Source organism: Pteropus vampyrus, unplaced genomic scaffold (genome assembly GCF_000151845.1).
Source record: "Pteropus vampyrus isolate Shadow unplaced genomic scaffold, Pvam_2.0 Scaffold220, whole genome shotgun sequence".
Lineage (NCBI taxonomy): Eukaryota > Metazoa > Chordata > Mammalia > Chiroptera > Pteropodidae > Pteropus > Pteropus vampyrus.
This window is the reverse complement of record NW_011889001.1, coordinates 2,737,393-2,761,371: the sequence shown is the minus strand read 5'-3', so window position 1 is coordinate 2,761,371 and position 23,979 is coordinate 2,737,393. Positions and strand designations below refer to the sequence as shown.

Genomic DNA, 23,979 nt, shown 5'->3' with positions numbered 1-23,979 from the left:
GGGAGACTTGCTTGGTCCAGGACAAGGGTCCAGAGGCGGGGCGGGGCAGAGGACGGCCCCCGGGCCTGGGCAGCGGCTACCATTCCCGCAGTGCTCCTTAGGGCACAGGGCCTGCCTGTCCCTGCCTTGTCTCCGGAATTTGATTTCTAACTGGACTTTGAAGAGCGGTCTGGTGAGTGTCAGGGGCACTGACTGTGGCCTTCCACACCCCCATCTGCAGACAAGGCATGCGGTCTCTCCTTTTTCACACAGCCCTTACTTAACGCCTCCTGCTGGAGCCGGACTGGCCGCCGAGAACAACCCCACCTAGAGAAGTCTGATCCTTCAGTCAAGTGGCTGGTAAGTGGCTTTTTTCTGTGTCTGTCAGCACCAAGGGTCTGGAGATATTTCCCTCATGTGGAAATATTTTTGGACACTGTCCAACTTGATAAAGTGGTCCCATGAAATTATATCCTTCAGGCTGGGAACAGAAAACTGAGTTCATTTGTGCAACATAACTGGATTCTGCTACGGACCTGGATTTTGGTCAAAAGGCTTGTTGCTCAGTTGAAACTGGCAGGAGCAGGGAAGGGGACAACTTGTTGGACTGTTCTGAATCACCTTGTTGGGCCCTTGACCAGTCCTGGTCAGCAGGGTTAACAACCTGCAATGCCACCTGTCACTAGATTTCATACCTCTAGGGAGGATTCTGTGGGGTCTAATAGCCTAGGTGCTGAGGATGGAGAAACTCTACCAGGTAGCAATGATTCTTCCATGGAAAAGAAAACACCAGTAGTATATTCTAAACTGGTTTTCTTTTAGATGTGTAAAGTACTGTTGGTTTTTGACAATTTTGTACCTGGGAAAATAGGTCATGTCAGTATGTAGTCTTTTTCTCTGTAATACTCCTGAGAGTTGTCAGTCAAATCTCCGCCTCCTATTTTTGTTTTAAAGAAAATCCTTTTGTGGCAAACAACTTAAACTAGGTTTTTGAGCAAACCATGGACACTGTCTTTTAAAAATATCTTCTTAAAGTTTCTGGGAAAGGAGGCCAGCTACAAGGGAGAGCTGTGTGCCTGGTGGAGACGATTTCTCTCTTGCTACTTAATGATTCTGGGAAGGCGGGGCAGCCCCCATAACAGGAAAGAGTAGAAAGGAGAACCTTCTTTAGAAAACAACAGAATGAGATAAGTCTAAGGTCTGTAAGCGGAGTGCTCTAGGAGAGCTCCTGGGTCATTCTCATCTCCTTTGGGGTCTCTCTCACTCCCTTGCCTACAGTGTGTGCATAGCCTGTTTGCAAACTGTGGGAAGGTTACCTTGGTAGACACGACAATTAGCACTAATGACACGCCTGAGCTCCCCGAGGCAGGCACTGCTGAAGTTAGCTGGGAGCCCAGGTAGGCTTGTCAATGATTGCCTGGCAGCGGCCTTGGAAGCTTGGCTCTCCCTCCCCGTGCTCCTCTTGGCTGCATTCTTGAGGAAGCAGAAGAGACAGGAAAGTGGCAGTGGCAGTAGTTTAGTTTAGCTGTCAATTTACATTGAAAAGTCAGCCAGAATTTCTTTTAAATTCAGCTGTTTGGTGGATTTGTGGAAGTTATCTTTCACAGATTATAGTGGTCAGGTTTCAGAAGAACCATAAAGTCTCAGGAATTGTTCCACAGTGGGATGGTTGCCTTGTAAGGTGGTGAACATCTCGTCATTGGGAATGTGCAAAGCAAGGGTGGTAGATGGACTTCCTTTCTTGGCTGCGGGGAGTGCCCCAGGTAGAAATGATCTCTTCAACAACGAAGTGAGTTTGGAATGCTAGCATAAATATTATTCTTTTGGGTTCCACTAGTTCGTGACGTTGGTCTAGGATTGGGAGGTTTCCTGGAACCCTATCAAAACATCTAGAGATGGTTAACATAGCTTCAGATTTCCTAATGACGGCGAGTCATTTCTGCCTGTGTTTCTATTCCCAGATGTGGGAAAAGCAGTCTGCTGCTAATTCAGTCTGGAGAAAGCACAGTGTTCCTTCCCCTAGGGTATGTGGTTTCCAGGTAACCTGTGGCATTCTCATCTGGCTTTGTCTTCTGCCTGTCCTAACTCAGTGCAAGCTGTGGAGTTGAATCTGCGGGGAAACAGGAAGAATTTGAGGTCTCCAGCCCTGACTCTGTTGTGATTTGCTGTAAACTGTTTCAGTCCTTGCGGTTTGGTCAAGAAATCTCAGGTAATGTAATTTTTGTAATGGAAAAGAGTTTATGTATCATTATCATCATCATTGGGAAGTAGTTTGGCATAATTCAAAAGCTTTGAACTCATATGGAACTTGATTTGAATCTTGGCTCTGTTACTTCATAGTTGAGTGACATGGGGAAAGGTCCCTTAGCTTTTCTGAGCCTCCATTTTTACATTTGTCAGATGAGGCAAATCATAGCTACATACGAGGCTGTATGACAGCTAGAAATAGTACTTTTAAAGGCAGGCACATATATACTTAAAGAGTGAGGGCTGTTCTCATCATCATAATCCTCAGATTTCCACAGTTCTGTTCACCTTTTGATGTCAGAGCTTTAGGGCTGCTGAAATTGACCTCTGGGGTTCTAGTAGAAGACAGGAGTAATACTTCTGGGGCTCAGTAAAACATCATGAAATCAGACCCCTAATTCAGAATTCTGGATAACTGGGAGTGGGCCTGATGCCTTTCGTATTTACAGAGTGTGCTCAGAATGTCAACATAAGGGTATTAGGGATGGTCAGGAGGCCAGCTAGAACATTGTGGCTACATCTTGACAGTCAGTGTGGGCACTGGGGCATCTCACTGATATACCTGGGCCCACCCGTAATGGCTCCTATACTTTAATTTCATTACTAGCCCATGGGATTAAGCTATGAACATAGATGGTTCACAAATCAATCATTTTACTAAGTCTGAATGGCATTTTTCTCCAAGGAGTCCAAATTAAGAACTCCTAGCTCCATTCTTCCTCTTTATCCTAATGTTTGCTGGTTCATAGCCTCATTTCTCAAGCCCCCAAGGGTGTAGAATTTTGAGTCTGATATTCTAAGATTTTGACAGTTCTGCTCAGTTCAATAGCAATCTAGGCTACAGGTAATATGGTAGGGGCTGGAATACAAAGGACGCGAATAAGCCAAGGTCTCAGCCCTTGTGGATCTCCTAGCTGGGGGAGTGGGGATGGGGTGAGGGGAGAAATGAGACAGACTGTCCTGGTAAGGCCACTCCTTGGTGCTTCCACAGCACCCTGCTCTAGCTCCTACCCTGGCACTCAACACTCTGTAGGGTAATTTCTGTGTATTTTTCTGTCTTTCTGGAAAACAAACTCTGGAACCAGATTCCATCTCTTACCAGTTGTGCGATTGTGGGAAAGTCACTTGCCCTCTTTGTTCATCTCCCAGTTTCTTCATCTGCATACTGGATTTTTGTGAGACTTAAATGGGTAATACATGTAAAGCCTTATAACTGTGTCTGGAGCACACAGTTCCAGAACTGTTAACTATTTCTATTAACAATGGCAGGGACTGTTGTCTGGGTCACCATCAATCCTGAGTGTCAGTCACAGTGCCTGGCACTTAGTCGGGGCTCAGGAATCTTTTGCTGATGGGATGGATGAATGACTGCTGTATAGCCGCCCTTCCTCAGACCACAGGTGGTGAGGGCGGGTAAAGAAGTATATGCTCTGTGCTCTGGGAGCCCTGGGGAGGGTCAGGGAATTCTAACTGTGGGCCTAGGAGGGATTTATGGTGGCAATCGTGTATAAGAAAATACTTGAAAATTAGAAAAAAGGAGGCAGGTGATATGGTACATGCATTCACCTTTAGTAGGAGTAGAAGGACATGGTGGAGGGCCATCTAAACCAAGAGGCAGCATAGCACATTGTCTAAGAGTTCAGACTCTATAACCAGGCTGCATGGGTTTGGATCCTGCCTCCTATACCTGGGGCAAGCTTCTGCACTTATTTGTGGTTTAGATAATTATAATACCTCCTTGAGAGAGTATTCTGAAGATTACATGAGTTTTTCTTTGTAAAGCATTTAAAAACAGTGCCTATAAACAAATAGCCCGGATATATGAAAGTGTAGACAGCAAGTGATGTGGTAAGTAGGAGATGCAGCTAGAAAGGTAGTTTAGAAACAGTTCATAGAGGTCTTTGAATATCTTTGTAATAAATTTGGAATTAGCTCCCGAGGAACACATAAAATCCATTCCCATATGGCTGAATGGTGGCTGTCCCTTTTAAGCAGGGCATGCACTCCCATTTGCCACAATCCACAACACTCCCTGTCCCAACCTACTGCAGTGGTTCTGAATTAATAAGTCTGGAGATCTGCAGTTCTCAAGGACCCAGGTGATGCTGGTTACTGCTGGTCCAGGGATCACACTTGAGAACCGCTGCCTGATTATATCTTGGACACTAAGATAGAGAATCGGTTGCCATGTATCATTAAGCTTGTACTGTGGTTTCTTTTATACCTGGCATGTTACCTGCATTTAATGCTACCTTCCTGGGCCTGGTGGAATTTGGATTTGAAATTTCTGGTATTATCAGTATTGGAAGGTTTGTTCTAAAGGTTCCAAGAGACAGATGGGCCTGTAAGAAAGAGATTTGGAAGCGGCTCAGGCTCAGCCTAAAGTAGGCCTACGATAGCTGAAGCTGTGGGTATCCCTGAAGTCATGCCCAAGGAGAATGTGCAGGGAGAGATAGGTATGGGTGAACAGCGGAATATTACAGGGACACCGGCACACTCTGCTTTAAAGGAGGGGTGAAGTGTAGTAACCATTCAAGGAAGAGGCTGGAAGGAGTATTAAAAGGGGTGGGAGGAGAGCCGAGAGGATTGCTGATGGAGCGTTCTTGGCCTTATTGTTAGAAAGAGGATCGTGGGCAAACATCTGAGGCCAAAGCTTAAATAGTTAAACGGTGCATTCTCAGGTGAGCTCCTAGTCTGCAGGAGGACAGGAAGCAGGTGTCCTGTTACTCTTGCCCACAGCATGCCTAGTAACCTGCTGTTGTTCCAAGCCACGGCTTGTTGTGGCAATTGTCTCTGAGGCTCAAATGACACAGTTGTGTCTTGAGGCTGAGCATGGTGAGTACCATATCGCCTGCCTCCTTTTTTCTAATTTTAAATACTGTGACATGTTAAGTAGAAACGTACTGGTCTTCTCCTCATGCCATGGTCGGGATGCTTGTGGCTGGAGAGTCGTGATTTTTGAAATATGAATTGGGGAAGAGTATTTGAGAAAGGGAAGCATAGAAGCTGAAATGGAAAAGGTAGGTCTGTGGCATCCTGTGGGCAGTCTTCCAGACCTGGTTTAGGGTTTGGACTTGGACTGTGGCAATAAGGAGCCACACTGAGTTCCTGGGTGGGCAGGACGGTGTGTGGTTAATACGCCTCGGTAGCCCCAGTGCCTGGCACCAGGCCTGGCCCAGGTAATCATGCTGTAAATGAAGGGGTAGTGAGTGAATGAATGAAGGAGTTTGAGGGATACAGGGTGATGATCTGATCAAAGCAAATTTTTAAGGCAAAGAGCCTCAAGAATCATGTTGGGTGGTTCAAAGTCCACAAGCTGTGGAGCCAGATGCACCTCTAACTGTATTTCAACTCTGGCCTCCCTGTCTGAGGAGAGCCACATAACCTCTCCAGACATCAGTTTCCTTGTCTGTACAATGGGAACAGTAATAGCTGTTTGTAGGTTTGTAGTTAGAGTTTATAGCTGGCACAGAGCTGGTATTATTACTGAATGCCTTCCGCTTGCATCTCTTCTAGTTTTCACAGTATGCTGTGGGTAGGTAGGGCAGGCCTGTCACTGCCTTTCTCAAATGAAGACAGAGGCTCAGGGACGTCCTTTCTTGGACGTCCTTCCCCTTTTTGCAGACCCAGCCCCACCATTTCTTCAAGGCCTTTCCTCTTCGTGAGGTCAATGACCTTTCAATTCTCTGACTTTCTATTGCACTTAAAAGTTGGAATCACATGATCTAGAAAGAATTTGGTTAAATAGGGTCACATGCACTTCTGTTGCCCCAGATTCTAAGTTCCTGAAGGGCAGAAATTATATTTTTTCTTTAAAAAATTATAAAAGTAATTGATGATGATGCAAGAACTTTAAATAGTATAGAGAAGTGGAAAATGGAAGATAAAGGACCTAACTTCTATTCCCATTCCCAGAGGTAACTGGTAACTATGGCTAATAGCCTGCTAATTTTTCTAGGGATAGTCTATGCTTATGAAATAATAATAACGAATCATAAATTAGTATATGTATTTTATTTAATTATGATTATACATGAATAACAAATAGAATCATTCATATATGTACATATACATATGTTTATATGTGTATATAAATAAAATAATCATTATCGGTCTGTGAAAGGCCTGTCTATTTACCTGTCTTTCCGTCTATCCATTTTCTACACATGCACCATCCATCTACTCATTTATTTACTCCCATTGCCCTCCTCCCTCATAGGCAACCATTCTAATGTGATATATCTATATCTATTTAGATATATATTTAGACATATAGATAATTATGTGAGATATACATAGCTCCTTTATTTTTGCGAGTTACTATTAAATGTGATTATGTTACATCATTTAAACAGAAATAGAAAGATATATACATATATGTGATCATTATTCTATAACAGTACATGTAAAGCTGCTTTATTCTCATCAATAGTCTCGTTGTATTCCATTGTATAGAGATACCTTTTGTAGCCCCTATTGTACCATATCTCTAGACATGGCCACTCTCTTAAGCATCATTGCCCCCACCCCCCTGTCTCCCTGCCACTCCTGCAGTGGTGGACATCATTTCACTCACATCCCACGAGAAAACATAGACATATGATCACATCTTCCTTCAGGGAAAACTGGGAAATGTAGCCCATCCCTGTCCACTACAATCTGGTAATTACAGGAGAACAGGAGGGGATGTCGTGGACATTAGGTGGCTCTGCCACCCATGCGAATTGTTGGACTTTATCCTGAAGTCAATGTAGGATTGCAGAAGGACCCACTTCTGCATTTGACAGTTTCCCCCGACAAAGACCTCTGGCAGTGGACTTGGGCATGGGGATGTTCACTGAGGACCTACTACGTGCCAGGTGGGTGCTTCACCTTCCTCATTGCTAATCACAATCCTGTAAAGTGAGCCCCATGATCCTTGTGATCCCAATGTACCTAGGAGGCTTAAAGACGTGAAGGAACTTGCCCAAGGTTGAGGGTCTGAATCCATATCTGTATGATTATAAAGCCTATATCCTTGCCTTCCATGCCTCTAGCCATGTTATCGCATACCACGCATACTCCAGCTGTTGTTCAGATCTTTCACCTTACCCCACTTAAGCTCTTGCTGGCCTGGTGCATGGTACATGCAGCCCATGAATCTTGCCTAACTTGTACTCTCTTCTCATTTTCTAGGCCCTTTCTCAGCTCCTTTGCTTGCTGCCGTGGCCTTGGCGGCACCCGTCCCCAGTGATCAGCCCAGGGCTTCCCCTGCCCATGCAGTCTCCTGCTCACACTGCTGAGGGCCTCAGTGGTCCCCTCTTTGGGGCCTACGCACTCCCTACCTTCAAGTTCCAGCCTCGCCATGAGAGTGTGGACTGGAGGCGCATTAGCGCCCTAGATGTGGACCGCGTGGCACGGGAGCTAGACGTGGCTACCCTGCAGGAAAACATTGCTGGTGTCACCTTCTGCAACTTGGACCGGGAGGCCTGCAGCCGCTGTGGACAGCCTGTGGACCCGGCGCTGCTCAAGGTGCTGCGCCTGGCACAGCTCATCATTGAGTACCTGTTGCACTGTCAAGACTGCCTGAGTGCCAGTGTTGCCCAGCTCGAGGCACGGCTCTGGGCCAGCAGGAGCGTGGTCAGCAGGAGCTGGGCCGCCAGGCTGACGAGCTCAAAGGTGTGCGGGAGGAGAGCCGCCGGCGTCGCAAGATGATCAGTACCTTGCAGCAGCTGCTCCTGCAGACAGGTGCCCACAGCTACCAAATGGTGAGTAATCTTGGCAGGGCAGGGAGAGTGGGAAGGCCATGCACCCAGCCTCTGGGCCATCTTGATAGCACTGCTCTCTGAACCTTGAGACTGCTGTGGGCCATTCTCACTGGTTAGGAGCAGATTTTAGAGATTCCGATTATGGCCAGAGAGTCTGAGGGTGTCTGATCAGGTTCTATAGAGTGTGTGTGTGTGTGTGTATGTGTGTATGGAGATTATACATGTACAGCAGGTGTGTGTGTGAAGGATTTATGTGCACATGTTTATAGAGAGGGTGTATGTCTAGTGTTTGCATGTGAATGTATGGAGGAGGTGTGTATGTGCTTATGGAAAGAGTGAATATGTGTGTGTCTAATGTATGCATGTGAATGTTTGGAGGGTACATCTGTGTATGCCATGTGTGTGTATATGGAGTGGGTGGTGCGTAATATGTGCTTGTATGTGTGTACGAGTGTACATATAAAGATATATTTATGGTGTGTGAATGAATGAGGGTGTATATATGTCTAAGGGTGAGTGTATTTATGGAGGTGTGAATGTGTATGTATGTGTGTATATGTGAGGAGTTTGTGTATGAGAGTGTGGTATGTGAGAGTGTATTTAAGATGGGTGTTTGTGTGTAATCAATATGTGGCAAGGGACTGGTAGAATCAGGTTCACTCTGGAAAAGTGACTTCATTATTCAACCAAATGACAGTTACCCAGAGTGATATTTGAGCATTTGCATGTATTTTCATGGAAAGTGTGGATTGGAGACTGTTGACCTTTAATAAATTGTCATGGTAGGCAGGCTCTGTGCCAGGCTTTGAGGATGTAGGCGCAAGTCATGTTAGTTCAGGTTTTTAGGAAATCCATGGTTTGGGGTTGATGGGACAAAAGGAATCATTATCATATAATGTTAATTATTGGAATGGTAATTGATATAATTTATATAATGTACTTATGATAAAAAAAAGGTCAGATCCCTTCAGTAGTTAAGTGACATAATAGCCAATTTGGTTAGGCCAATAAAGAACTTATTGGGTAATTTAATTGAAAAATCCAAGGTCGTGGTGGCACTCAGGTGTGGCTTTGCCCCAGTAATCAGATGGCACCAGAACTTTTTTTTTTTCCCTGCAGCTTTTGGCAATTCTTCCTCAGCGTGGGTTCCATTCTTATAAAGAGTCTTTATGTGGTAGCAAGTTGGGCCACTGTAATGCCAATTGCTCATTTTACCAGATTTAAGGCTGACGTAACGGAGGACCTACTTTGGTCCCAGTAGCCCAGCCAGTATTTCAGTGTGTCTCCTATGTTTAGGTCTTCTATCCATCTCTGAACCAGTCACATGACCCTGGGAATGCAGGGCTCTGATTGGCTTTGGTCTAGGTCACATATTCCATTGTAGACCATGGGGTGAATTGAAGCTCACGGCTTGAGAGTAAGGGAGAAGGTAATTCCCAGCAGAAAGTTGGGTTGCTATTATCAGAAGAAGAGGAAGTGGCTACTGTACTGCCAAAAATGAATAGCATTAATTTGGAGAAAGTACTAAGTAAGTAAATGACTGAGGAGCTGTGGGAGCACAGAGGAGGAAGGGGAGGAGTCTTCCTGAGGTGGTGTTTAAACTGAACCTTGAATGTTGAGCACAGTTTTGTAAAGGAGTGTTATGGGCAGAGACAGCCAAGGTACTAGTGTGAGAAGGGTGCTCCGTGTGATGGCTTTGGAGTGGCCCGAGGTGGGGTTTGGCCTGAGGGGGACTGTGATGAGAGATGTGGCAGGGGAGGATAGTTTTTATAAATGTCTAGGTCCCACCCCAATGTGTTGAGAACCACCACAGCAGAGGATAGCAAATAATAACATCTCTAATTTTACGTCACTTTCCTAAGGCATTTTAGACACTTTCCTAAGGCATTTTAGAGCCAGGTCCTGGTGGCCTTGAATGCTATGATAGAGTGTTTTAGTCTGAAGTCAATGGTGGCTGTCCAACTTCAGGTGCCTTGTTTGTGAGTGTCCTGCTTGAGGTGGGAATGGGGAAGCAGGGAAGAGCGGGATGAGGGAAAGGGCTTATAATTTGGAATAAGATGCCTTAAAAAATATTTCCTACCCCACCCAATTCATATTCCTTCTGAAAACTAGAAACCCGTTTGTGTTACTTTAGAACTCCAGACTGGGCTAAGTGTGTCAATCCAGGTCATGTCCGTTTGGATTAAGTTTGACTATGGCTGGCAGAAAAGCTCAAATCATAATTGTTCGAATCAGTTCAAAGTTTATTTTTCTCTCTTATGAACACAGTTTAGGGGTAAGTAAATCAGGGCTGGTATGTAGTGCCATAACCATCAATGGGACATAACCAGTTCTTTATGTTTCTCTGCCAGCCTAGTCATCTGGCTTCTGCCTCATAGTCCAAGATAGCTGCCTGAATTCCACCTCTCAAGTCTACATTCTGAGCAAGAGGAGGGAGAGTGAGGAATGTCATAACTCTTTCTTTAATGACACCTTCCAGAAGTTTCATATACCACTTCTGCTTGCATATCATTGGCCAGAATTTAGTCCCATGGCCATATCTGGTTACAAGAGAGGCTGGGACATACAGTGTTTATTATCATTAGCTTCACGATCAGCTATAAATCAGGGTGTCCGTTACTAAGGAAAAAGGGAAAATGGGTATTGGAGACAACTGGCAATTTCTGTCACATTTGCCCTTTTGTAAAGATTGCAATATGCCCTCTTACTCTGATTGACTGGTTATGGCAGCCTGCAAAGCTGTGTTGGAAGAATTTTGAAGTTTTACAGTGAAAAGATGATATGATAAATTGGCAGTGTCTAAAATGCCTTAGGAAAGTGATGTAAAATTAGAGATGTTATTATTTGCTATCCTCTGCTGTGGTGGTTCTCAACACATTGGGATGGGACCTGGACATTTATAAAAAACCCTTTTTATTATGGAAAATTTTAAACATATATGAACATAGAGACAATAATATAATGAACCTTCATCTACATACTCCCCAGCCCAATAGTTATCAACTCATGGCCAATGTTGTTGTATTTGTTCCCCTACCAGCTTTTCCTCACCCTAGATTATTTTGAAGTGTATTAGTCATGATTTTAACTGTAAAGATTTCAGTTTGTATTTCTAAAAGACAAGGACTCCCACTTTTAAACATTAACACAATGCCGCATATATATGATACAATGTTAATCAATAGAATGGTAATTGATATAATATTAATCATGATAAAAAGGGTCAGAATCTTTTCAGTAGTGACAGAATAGCAATCTAACCTGGCTTAGACCAATAAGGATATATATATCCTTAGGCCAATATATATATATCTTTTTTGCAGGAGTGGATGTTGATATTGCTACCTTACTTAGTAAGTCAAATTCTTCATTTCTGAAGCAGCTCAGAGGTCCCAAGGTAATGGGAGTTTTGATATAGGGAGAATCCCAGGCTGGTTCAGATGATCTAATCCTGCACTTCCCACTACTTCCCCTCTGTGTAGTGCCACCTGTGTGACAAGACGTTCATGAATGCCACCTTTCTCCGGGGCCACATCCAGCGCAGGCATGGGGGCATGGCGGAAGGTGGTGAGTCTAGGTGGCCTTTCTGGGACTGTGGAAGGGCCTTAGCTGGACTTCAGAGGGTGGAGGGTGTAATACCAAAGATGTATGCCCTCAGTTAAAGATGGGGTGATCCCATCATTTACCATGGGGAATCCCCCATGGGGCTGAGAGGGTTTCTGACCACATGTGTAGAGAAAGAGGGCTAGGAGTCAGACAGGCAGATTCCGGTTTTAGCTTTGCCCCTTTCTACTATGTGACCATGGTCAATCATTCCCCCTCTGAATCTCAGTGACTTTCCCTGTGAGTGGGCCTTACCCCCTCAACCTTCTGTTATATAAATATATAAATCCCATTAATGAAAACCTTCTGTGACGCTGGTATTCTCTCATGCTAACTATGAATGAGCTTAAATGGAGTTAATGAGCAGTCAAAGCAGGTCTTGGACTTTTTTATGTACATGAGCTTATTATGATGTAACTAATTTTACTGTTTCAAATTCCAAGATGAATAGCAAGCTGTATGTTTCCCAGATAGAGAGATTTGCATACTTTATATCAATTTTTGAGATTCAATAAGAAATACTTGTTGAAACATAAAAATATAAAATAAATATATAAATCCCCTTAATTAAAATTTTTATTTCCTATTCAAAGAAAAGACAGAGTTTTAAAATAGCACTATTTACCTAGTTACTATGTATTTATTACATATCTATTTCTGCTTGGTTCTGCATGAGAGGCTGCTAAAGAAAAACAGATTTTCCACATCTTAAATATTTTTTGATAAAATTATGTGTCTTTAAAGAGATATTAATACACCTGTATTTACTGCAGCATTGTTCTTACTAGCTAAGATGTGGAAGCAACCCAAATGTCCATTGATAGGTGAATACATAAACAAATTGTGGTGTATATTTAGCCTTGAAAAGAAAGAAAATTCTGACATATACTACAATATGAATGAACCTTGAGGACAAATCAGTTACAAACACACAAATACTATATGATTCCACTTACATGAGGTACCTAGAGTTGTCAAATTCATAGAAACAGAAAGTAGATTGGTGGTGGGCCGGGGCTGAGAACTGGAGAATGGGGAGTTAGTATTTAATGAGTGCAGAGTTTCTTTTCTACAAGATGAAAAGAGTTATGGGGATGGATGGTGGTGATGGCCGCACATCATTATGAACGTATTTAATATCACTGAAATGTACACTAAAAATGGTTAAGTTGGTAAATTTTATGTTACATGTATTTTGCCACAATAAAAAAATTGGAAAAAATGCCTTCAATATAGAAAGTTTAAATACAAGAAGGTAGAGAAGAGAAAACAAAAATTATGGACAATATCCCGTGGTTAATATTTTGGTGTATTCTCTGTCATTATTTTTCTGTATACATATATAATCGTACCGTATGCAATTTTGACTATTTTTATTTTCAATTAAGAATATATCACATTTTCCAATGTCATTAAATCATCTTTGAAAACATGATTCTAAAAGGCTGAATATTATCATATGGCTACATAATTTATTTCACAGTTGAATTATGTCATTATTTACACAGGTTACTCAAAAATTTTCCTACTATAAACCACATGATGATCAATTCTTGTATGTGCATTTTTGAATATATTCTTATTATTTCTTTAATGTAAAGTGATGTAAAGAAAGGGAAAAGATGTTCTTAAGGCAACTTTGCTACTTCATGTTCATGACCTTTTATTCTCAGGCAGCTGGCTTCTCAGATACCCTAGCTCTCCATACTCACGTCACATTATTAACCCAAATCAATTTCTACCACATCTAAAAATTGCTTGTTTCCAAAAAGTCCCATCTGAGAAAAGCCATATCTCTTTTCAAAGAAAGGCTTAGAGTTTTAATAACAGCACCATGTATCTAATAACCATTAAATGTACTTTAAAGAGTAACAAATATACAAGAACAATTGGTATCTTTTTCATTAACCCTTAACTCTTGCTTTATCAGTATGCGGTTTAGTTAGAAAGTTCTTTTATAATTCATCCTGAATCTTTTTTTTTACTTAAAAAACTTAAAGTACACACTTAAACCTACCTGGGCTAAAATGTTCCTTCATAATACATTCTGCCTTTCTTTCATCTGAAATTTAAAATTCTATTTAAATTATTGAAAAAAGTGAACTCAAAACTAAAAGTATTTTTAGTATTCTCTGATTACTGTCGGGATACATAGATATGATCTTTGTATTAATAATTAGCATGTACATGCTATTTGGTGTTCTGCTTCTGTTACTCTAATAATTTTGCATTCACATTTCCATATGTCAGTACTATTAAAATAGTTATCTTAAATGACAGCAGTAGTTCACATTTATTGAGCTGTCATGCCAGGCACTATACAAAGCACTTCGCATGATCACATTTCATCCTCAACCACCCTCTGAGTTAGGTGCTATTATTATCTCCATTTTTCGATTTGAGGAAACTGAGGGTTAGAGGTTATGTTATGTGCCCAAAGTCAGTGTACAATGTAAGTTGCAAAGCTGGTCTCAGACCAAGGTGTGATTGATTACACAGGCGAGGAGCTACACTCCACTGAATATTTCACTTAAACTGATCACCCTCCCTTTGCATGGACTGCACAGGAAAACAGAAGAAGCAGGAACAGCCAGTGGAGGAGGTGTTAGAAGAGCTGCAGGCCAAGCTAAAGTGGACCCAAGGGGAGCTGGAAGCCCAGAGGGAGGCTGAGAGGCAGCGGATGCTTCAGGTAGGCGTGGAGAAGAAATGTCAGGGGACTCGGTCATGAACAGCCCAAGAAACTCAGGATGCACACATCTCCCTCAGGGCCAAAATTCTGGCTGGTCTCCGGGGGTTGGGAGTCAGAGTTAGGATGGATCTTCCTGAAGGTGGTAAATGATTTTAGGTCGTCTGGGAGGGAAAAGTCAATCATTTGTTAGACCTGTCTGGCTAGAACCAGAGCAGGGAGATGCAGTTTCCTGAATTCTTCAGCACCCTCAGAGGGAATTTGAACCTGAATTTTAACATTTTACACTACACTCTGAGTTTACTCTTTGAGGACAAAGATGAGGTTCTATTCTGAAAGCTCCAGAATCTAGCTCAGAGGAGGTACTCTGTAAATATTTGTAAAATGAAAATACATAAACTTGCCTTACTCATTCCTTCATTTATTCATTCATCATTCATTCCTCAGCATTCATAGCATCAGCTATGCCAAGCATTGTGAGGAATAGAGAGGAAAGACATGATCTCTATCCTCAAGGGACTTTACATTTCTGATAAGACTTGGCCCACTCCAAGTCCAGCCAATGGGAACAGTGGGACAAACGTTATTTGGATCTCTGTAGTGACTTGCAAGGACAAGGGACCCTAGCAGTTTCTCAGTAAATATGTCGTAATGTAGAATTAATGATTCCATTGTTCTTGTTGTTCTTTGTAGGAAGCAGAGATCACTCGTCAGAGGGAAATAGAAGCTAAGAAAGAATTTGATGAATGGAAAGAAAAAGAGCGGGCCAAGCTATATGGAGAAATAGACAAGCTAAAAAAATTATTTTGGGATGAATTTAAAAGTGTTGCCAACCATAACTCTACACTAGAGGAGGTACCCAACATTCTTTTGTTGAAAATCTGCTTATTTGTTCTAAAATTCATTTCTTTGTACTAGTTGTATTTCTTCTGCCACTGTAAGGCCAGATACCAGAGGCCAGTGCCTGGGATTGAATTCTTGCTTTATCATACACTAGCTGTGTGGCCTTGGGTGAGTTCCTTAATCTTCCCATACCTTAGTTTCTTTTCGTAAGACAATTTGCTGAAAGGGTTAAGTTAGTACATAAATAGCACTTAACATTATCTGGTATATAGTTAAGAACTCCGTAGATATTATCCTTATTTTTGCAGAGGGCTTTCATCACTGGAGAAGAAATGAGGCAAAATTTAAATGAATGTATTTTTCTCTCAATAATTATTTGTTGAGTGCTAGCTACCTGGTAGGCACTCTGTGGGGACTGTGGAAATTACACACAATAGCTAACATTTACTCACTGTGTTTACTGTTTTCTGGCTCCTATGCAGAACACTTTATATACATTGATTTTGAATCCTCATAACAACCAAACATTCATAACATACTCACAAAGATACATCATTAGTTTATCAATTTCTTAAAAAAATTTTTTTTGAAAAACTATTAACATTCCTACTTTACAGGTGAAGTCATTGAGGTCATATAACTTGCCTAAGGTCACACAGCTGTTAAGAGTTGGAGCTGGGATTTGAACCTAGTTCTTTAAACTTCAAAGCCCCTGCTTTTCTACTGGATATACTATCAAGTTTATTCAGGAAAACCTTACTAATGTTATTCCTAGACTGTATTTTCCCATATAAACCTGTATAACTAAAACTGTATCTGGGTAAAAATTTTGAGGAGAAATACTTTCCGAATGTATTTAGCTCCTGTGGGCCCTCCTGACATCAAGAAAATCTTTTCTTGTTTTCGAAAATGAACTGTCAAATAGTGTTTCTCACAGCCATTTCATGTTTTGCCTATAGAAACACATAGGCAACTTTCCAGAAGGGGATTGTCATAGAATATGCCTGAAGTCTTGGGTGACCCATCATCTCAGTCTGAGACTGAAAGGGGGTGGGGTTGAAATGAGAGCTCTGTGCGTGTGTGCGTGTGTGTGTGTGTGTGTGTGTGTGTGTGTGTGTGGTTATCTAGAAATTTGATAGATACGTATTGATTTGAATTTGGAGTTGTTCAGAAACTATCTCAGCAAGGATCAAAAGGTTACTTTTGGTTAGGAAATTCTGAGTTTTGCCAAATGAGGACATAATTCTTATCATCCATGGTTTCCTTTTAACTTGGATCACATTCCTCTAAATTGGAACATCCAATTTTTTTTCTTTTCCCCTGTAGGATTGCTTATGTGCTTATGTCGTGTGTCTTACTCCGTTCTCCTCTCACCTGACATTTTACTATTTTACTTTTATTAAAGTATAGGAATCAAACTGGATACAAAATTCTCAGTGTAGTCGTTATTTTGTTAACATATTTTTTAAAATTCTAGGGGAAAAAAATAAGATTCCGTTTAGAGTGATTGTAAGAAACACTGTAAGACAGTCCATTTTCTGTCCTTCCATGGGAAATTGCTTTTCCTGTGCAAGGCCCGAGGTCTCAGGAGAATCCCAGAGAAGGAGAACATGGACTTGTGTGAATATTCACTGGCAGATAGCTAGTGAGGACAAGTGTGTGGTTGGGGTATGATGTGCTTCTCTGGCACTGCCCAAGGTATGAAAAAAACAGCATCGTGATTAGATTTTCATCTAAATAACACGATTCCCTGGCCTTTTCAGAAACTAAAGGCACTACAGTCCCACAGTGTGATGGGATCCAACCTCGGGTCGCTGCGGGATGAGGAGTCTGAGGAGAGACTCAGGCAGGCACAGGAGCTCCGGGCCATGAGGGAGAAGATAGAGGCTCAGGTGAGCTGATGTCCCATGCCTTTCTCCCGAGAGCCAGCCGAGAACCACGTTGTCTTATAACTAAGTTTCTCGCTTTGGCTTTGTGGTTTTAGGGAAGTTGAAAGACATTAAAATTCTATTTTTTCAGACCTTTTGCCAATACATGAAAGCATAGAAGAGGGTTCTTGCAGTGCTCAGTGCAAGACTGGTGACATGCATGTGCGTAATACCAGATTTATCTGGGATCTTTTTTCAAATTCCCCGGTTTTTTTTTTTTTTGGCCCCTTTTGCCTTCTTTTTGTTTTTACCCCGTTTAAAATTACCTTTCGGAAGTTTTGCCACCTTCTTGGTTTGAGGTTTTTTGGGTTGATTTTGTTGTTTTGTTGTTAATTTTTTACCAGTTGTTTTTTTGGACTTAAAAAAATCTTTGATTTGTAGCATTTGCCATTTTCTGTGGTGTAAATATTCTATGGACATGGAATTGGGAAGACTTGTGTATAATCTGCTCTCACAAGACGGTATGAGGTAGCTCTGGCCACCACGGGGTGAATCTTAAAATAGTCCAGTTATGTATGGTCTGTGTCATTGATAATTCCATGGCAAGAAAGACAATTGGCACAGTCATTAAATCATGTTGTGCTTCTCTTTCTGCTCTGTTTGCTTGGTAGGTTGATTTCTGTTTAATTGACGTAAGTTGTTTTTTTTTTCTTGCTTTTTGTTTTATATATAGCTGTTTTTTTTTTTTGTTTTCTGTTTGTTTCCTTCCTTTGTTTTTTTTTTTATTTCTTTCTTTATTTGTTTGTTTGTTTGTTGTGTGTATGTTAATTTGTCTGACAGTTACTTCATTGTTCTTGTTGAGGCCATTTTCTCCACTTTTCTATTGGTCCTTCAACTTTGTTTACTGTGGTTTTGGCCACACAAAATTAATAATGTGGTAAAAATTATCAAATTATCAATCTTTTATTTATGGTCTCTTTGAGATTTAAAAATAAAATATTCCTGTATTTTATTTTAGTACTTTTATGGCCTCATTCATTCATTCATACCACTTAAGTGAGGTATGATTGACATATAAAAAAGTTGTACCTATTAAATATATAAAACTCAATGAGTTTGGGCATAAGTAAACTATCCTATGGAACTATCACCACAATCAGGCCATAGATATATTAATCACCTGTCAAAGTTTGCTCCTACCCTCATTATTATTATTACCATCATCATTGTTATTTTTTCTGTGTATGGTAATAATACTTAACATAAGATCTACCTTCTTAGCAAGTTTTAAGTATACAATACAATATATATATCATGCATTATAAACTTTTGACCATAACCTTTGGCCATAACCTCCTGATTTTCAACTCTTCTTAACCTTTGGCAATCACCATTCTTCTATCTGTTTTGTTTCTGTGAGTTTGACTATTTTAGACTCCACATATAAATGAAATCATGCAGTTTGTTTTTCTGTGGCTGGCTTATTTCACTTAGCATAATATCCTGTATGTTCAACCATGTTGGCACAAATGGCAGGATTTTCTTCTTTTGTAAGGATGAATAATATTTCAGTGTATGTATATACTACATTTTCTTTATCCATTCATCTGTAGGTGGATTGTTAGGTTTTCATATTTTGGTTATTGTGAATAATGCTGCAATGAGCATGAGAGTATAGGTTTCTCTACAAAATCCTAATCTTAATTTCTGTGGACCAATACCAGGAAGTAGGATTGCTGGATTATATGGTAGCTCTATTTTTAATTTTTTAACAAGAGAAAAACAAATAGATGTTTATTAACATGTATATATCATGTATAATGGGAGCTACCCAGGGAAAATGAGTAACTTTTTCTGTTTTTAATATTTTGAGGAGCCCCCATGCTGTTTTCATAGTGGTGGCACCAATTTACATTCCCACCAACAGTGCACAAGGGTTCCCTTTTCTCCATATCCTCGTCAACTCATGTTATCTTTTTTTTTTTTTCATAATAGCTATATCAATAGATGTGAAGCGATATCTCATTGTGGTTTAATTTGAATTTCTTTGTTGATTAATGATGTTGACACCTTTTCACATAACTGTTGGCCATTTGTATGTCTTCTTTGGAAAAATGTCTATTCAAGTCCTTTGTCCATTTTTAAAATTGGGTTATTATTATTATTTTTTGCTATTGAGTTGTACGAGTTCCTTATATTTTGGATATTAATCCCTTATCTGATATATAGTTTGCAATTATTTTCTCCTTTTCTGTTGGTTGTTTTTCATTTTTTTGACTGTTTCCTTTTCTGTACAGAGACTTTTTAGTTTGATGTAGTCTCACTTGTTTACTTTTGTTTTTGTCGTCTGTGCTTTGGTGTCACATCCAAAATAATAATTGCCAAGACCAATATCAAGGAGCTTTCTCCCTATGTTTTCTTCTAGGAATTTTACAGTTTTAAAACTTAAAAAGATCTTAAATTCAAGTTTTTAATCTATTTTGAATTGATTTTTGTGTATGGTGGAAGATATTGGTTCAATTCATTCTTTTGCATATATTCATTTTTTCCAACACCATTTATTGAAGAGATTATCTTTTCCCCATTTTGTATTCTTGGAGCCCTTGTTGAAGATGACTTGGCCGTTTATGTATGGATTTATTTCTTGGTTTTGTGTTCCGTTCCATTCTGTTTTATGCTAGTACTATACTGTTTAAATTACAATAGCTTTGTAATATGATTTGAAATCAGTAATATAATTTGAAAATATTTCTAACAGTTATTTTTTGAGTGGGATCTTTAGAGTTTTCTATATATTAGATCATGCCATCTGCAAACAGAGATACTTTACTTCTGTCTTTCAAATTTGGATGCTTTTTATTTCTTTTTTTGTCTGATCGCTCTGGCTAGGACTTCCATTACTATAGTGGACAGAAGTGGTGAGAGTGGGCATCCTTGTGTCACTCCTGATCTTAGAAAAAAAGTGGTCAGCTTTTTTACTGTTGAGTATGATCTTAGATTTGGGCTTGTCACATATGGCCTTTATTATGTTGAGGTATGTTTTTTCTATACCCAATTTGTTGAGAGTTTTTATCTTGAAAGAATGTTGAAGTTCTTCAGGTGGTTTTTCTATATCTATTGAGATAATCATATGATTTTATCTTTCATTCTGTTAATGTAGTGCATCACATTTATTGACTTGTGTATGTTGAAATTCTTGCAACCTGGGAATGAATCCTGCTTGATCATGGTGTATGGCCTTTTTAATGTGCTGTTGAATTTGGTTTGCTTGTATTTCATTGAAGATTTTTTCATCTATATTCATCAGGGATATCGGCCTATAATTGTTTTTTTTTTCTGATAGTGTCTTTTGATAAGAGTAATATTGGCCTCATAAAATGAGTTTGGAAGTATTCTTTTCTCTTCAATTTTTGGGAAGAATTTGAGAAAATTTTGCATTCATTCATTAACTGTTTGGTAGAATTCAAAATGAAGCTATATGATTCTGGGTTTTTCTTTGCTGGGAGATTTTTGATTACCTGTTCAATCTCCTTACTCGTTATTGGTGTGTTCAGATTTTTATTTCTTTATGATTCATTCTTGGTAAGTTGTACATTTCTACATTTATCCACTTCTAGATTATCCAGTATAGCTACCTCTGTTCTCTTTTGGTTACTATTTTCAGGAAATATCTTTTTCCATCTCTTCAGTTTCAAGTATGTTTGTTCTTAAAGGTAAAGTGAATTTCTCATAGGTAGCATATAGTTGGATTTTTTTTTTTTTTAAATCTATTCAGCCACTCTACATTTGTTGATTGGAGAATTTAATCCATTTAAATTTAAAGTAATTGTTAACAGATAAGGACTTACTATTTCCATTTTGTTAATTGTTTTCAGACTTTTTTTGCAGTTACTTTGTTCTTTTCTTGCTGCTTTCCTTTGTGATTTGATGATTTTTTTTTGTAGTGGTATGCTTTGATTCCTTTCTCTTTATGTTTTGCATTTGTGCTACAAGTTTTTTCTTTGTGATTAATGTGAGTCTTAGCTAAAACATTTTATAGTTACAGCAGTCTATTTTAAGCTGATAACAACTTAACTTCAATTGAATGCCAATACCTTACACTTGTACTTTTTCTCTTTTCACACTTTCTGGTGTCCACAAGCCACCCAATAGGATCTACTGCTGGTTGTTGAGATTTGTGTGCCAGTGCCCCATGCCAAGTCAGCCATGCCAATTCCCTCAGTTCTGGGTAGGATGAGACAGAGTGGGTCTCCTGGGCAGCATTCCTCAAGGCTAGGGCAGTTGGGTGCTCACTCACTCTCACTTTCCCCTGTGGGAAGTATTGTGGGCTGAAGGGGTCTCTCTTGGCACTGAGCTGTGCTGCTGTGGGGGAGGATTGATGCAGGTAAAGTGAAATTGTTTTTCTCCTCTTCAATGTGTCTGTTCTCAGATTTCTTGCTCCATCGAGGTTCTGGAACCTCTCAGCTGGATTCCCCGGCTCCCAGAAAGATATTCTCATCTCTGGGTGGTTTGAGAGCTGGAACCTCCCATTTTACCACCTTGCTTACAGTCACTCCTATTTTTTATGTTTAAATGTTTGACCCACCTAGAATTTATTTTGGTTTAAAATATGAAATAAGGATCCAAGTTCATATTTTTTTTCAGCCAGCTAGCTACTTGTTTGAACAGTATTAGTCAATAATCCATCTTCTCCCAGACTAAGAGTCCATATTTTCCCCATCTTTCTCTGGGCTTTCCATCCTTTTCATTGCTCTGTGTCCCTAATCATGAGGCAGTATTTTTTAATTTCTGTAGTTTTATAATATATTTTAATATCTGGAGGGGGCCATTTAATAAACTGTTAATCTTTTTCAGAAAACAGAATGGAAGAGAAAATTGAAGGAACTGCAGGAGGAGCATGCAGCTCAGAAGAGAGAGGTAGCTTTCATTGGGTGGTCTGGGGACCTTGGTTTCTGTGACCTCCTTTCATCCATCAGCACACCATCTTTCCCCCCACCTAAAACTGATGGGCAGATATTTTGTTGCTGATACCGTTCCTGGCTGCTGACCTGCATCAATATACAAGAGGTTCAGCTGCCAAGACAGTGGCTTCCCTGACCAGGAATAGTGGCCTCCAGGCCTTCTCTTCTGAACCCAACACATCCTTTACTCTGTGGTTCTCTTGGCAGGAACCCCTTCAGTCCCTCCAAGGAGAGTTGTGCTATAAACCTCAGATGAATTGTCTGGTCATTTCATGTTTGGACCCTTCTTTGAAATTCTACCCAGGAGAGAACTAAGTGGTTGTGGACCTCAGTGATAGTTCAGGTGGGGCACTAATGCAGGGGCTCAGATACTGAGACCAGTGAATGGACCCGTAGCGGGCCTCAGGGCAGAGATAATAGCTTCTATAAAAATGCCCTTGAGGAGGAGGCAATTTGAAGGGGAAGCCAATTAACAAGAGCCCTGCAGAGAGCTCAGAGGTGAAAGCGCTTAGATCAGAGTCCAGCATGCAGTAGTCATCCCCACTCCAGTTATCCCATCTGATGGTTTTATTTTATTTGAAACATCCTAAAATGGGAAACACGTGCATATTTTTTCTAAAAACAGAAGAAATATATTACGGTGCACTGAGTAAAGTTATGCTCCCACTTCGTCTCCGTCTACCTGTCCCAACACCCTCCCCCACTGTTTTCTTGCATACTCTTCTAGAATTTCTTTATGCAAATATCAATAAATAGTCTCATTTTCTCTTTGCTCTTACACCGTAGGTCGTATGTTACCACATTTTCGTCACCTTTCATTCTCACCTGAAAATATCCATTTGATGATTTTTGAATGACCTCGACTTGTCTGTCAGTGGATGGCCACACCTGACAGAGATCCCTTTTGCCCTGATCTTAGGGACTTGCATTCAATTCTCATTCCTCCTCAAGCATAGCTTGAAAATATCTCCAAACTGGAAGGTAGTCGGTCTTGTTAGAGAGCCCCCTGTCCAGGTCTGGAAACCCTCTACCCTGCTTCAGGTGAAACCCTGACTAGCATTGCCTATAGTTGCAGACCCCGTAGACACTGGGCACTCAGAGGTCCCTGCAGCATTTGACCGAACCACCATCCTGTGCCCACCAGTTGCAGGAGGAGAATGAGAGGCTCCAGGCCTCCCTGTCTCAGGATCAGAGGACAGCGGCTGCCCAGTCCCAGCACCAGATCAATGCCCTCCGCACCCAGCTCCAGGAACAAGCCAGGCTCATCGCCTCCCAAGAGGAGATGGTAGGTCTTTCCCTTCTTCCAGCCAGCCTCTGGTGCCCCCAGGCCTCTTCTCTGCGAGGATCTCCTTAGATTCTTTTGGACTCATCGGCATTCGTCTCATTAGCCAGGTTCTTTAAGGAGAGAGAAGAGTCCTCAGGATTGAGGGGCGCAAAGTGATGAGGATGCTGCCTGCCTCCCTCCAGGCTGAAAATGTGCCCATCATCCCCGGGGCTTCTGGCAGATGGGTTCTCTAATACCAGAGACTGTATTAAGTGCTAGCACCTGGTTGATACTTCGCTTACTGACTCATTTAAACCTCATGACTGCCCTTCAAGGTAGACATTACCTTCTCCTTATTGTCACTTGACAGATGATGAAACAGGCCGGAGAACTCACGTGCCTCACTGGAGTCTATACAGGGCATTCTTTAGCGACAGGACTAAGATTCAACCCCAGCCAGGCAGGTGGAATGCAAAATTTCTGCTCTTTTCACTGTGTTCTCAGACATAGTTTCTTAACCAATACCCATTTCATCAATTAACAGCCTCTGATGAGGTGGTCAAATAGACTAGTATGATGAAAAGGCACTTACTAAGTACCCCTCTCCCAGACCTGGCCCCTGTGACTCTTCACCTGTTGCTGATAAGTCTCTGCCCAGCTCGGGCTCAGCTTCCCACTTCCGCGTGCCAGGTCTGTGGAGAAGATTAGAAGTGTATCTTTCCCCAGCTGGGCCTCTCCTGTGGCCTCAGGTCCTCGCCATGGTTCTGACACCAGCCTCCAC

General features: G+C 41.0%; 1 protein-coding gene across 1 annotated transcript in view; it reads left to right on the top strand.

Moving 5' to 3' along the window:
* Positions 1-7: 7 nt before the first annotated feature.
* The window catches only part of DZIP1L (DAZ interacting zinc finger protein 1 like), a 41,488-nt gene continuing 17,516 nt past the window's right edge, over positions 8-23,979 (top strand). The window contains 10 exon segments of the mRNA XM_023538375.1: positions 8-339; positions 1,941-2,188; positions 7,402-7,822; positions 7,825-7,973; positions 11,456-11,540; positions 14,144-14,265; positions 14,956-15,117; positions 16,869-16,997; positions 21,828-21,890; positions 23,079-23,219. Of these exon segments, the coding sequence (XP_023394143.1) occupies positions 7,483-7,822; positions 7,825-7,973; positions 11,456-11,540; positions 14,144-14,265; positions 14,956-15,117; positions 16,869-16,997; positions 21,828-21,890; positions 23,079-23,219 (1,191 nt within the window). The 5' untranslated portion in view covers positions 8-339; positions 1,941-2,188; positions 7,402-7,482.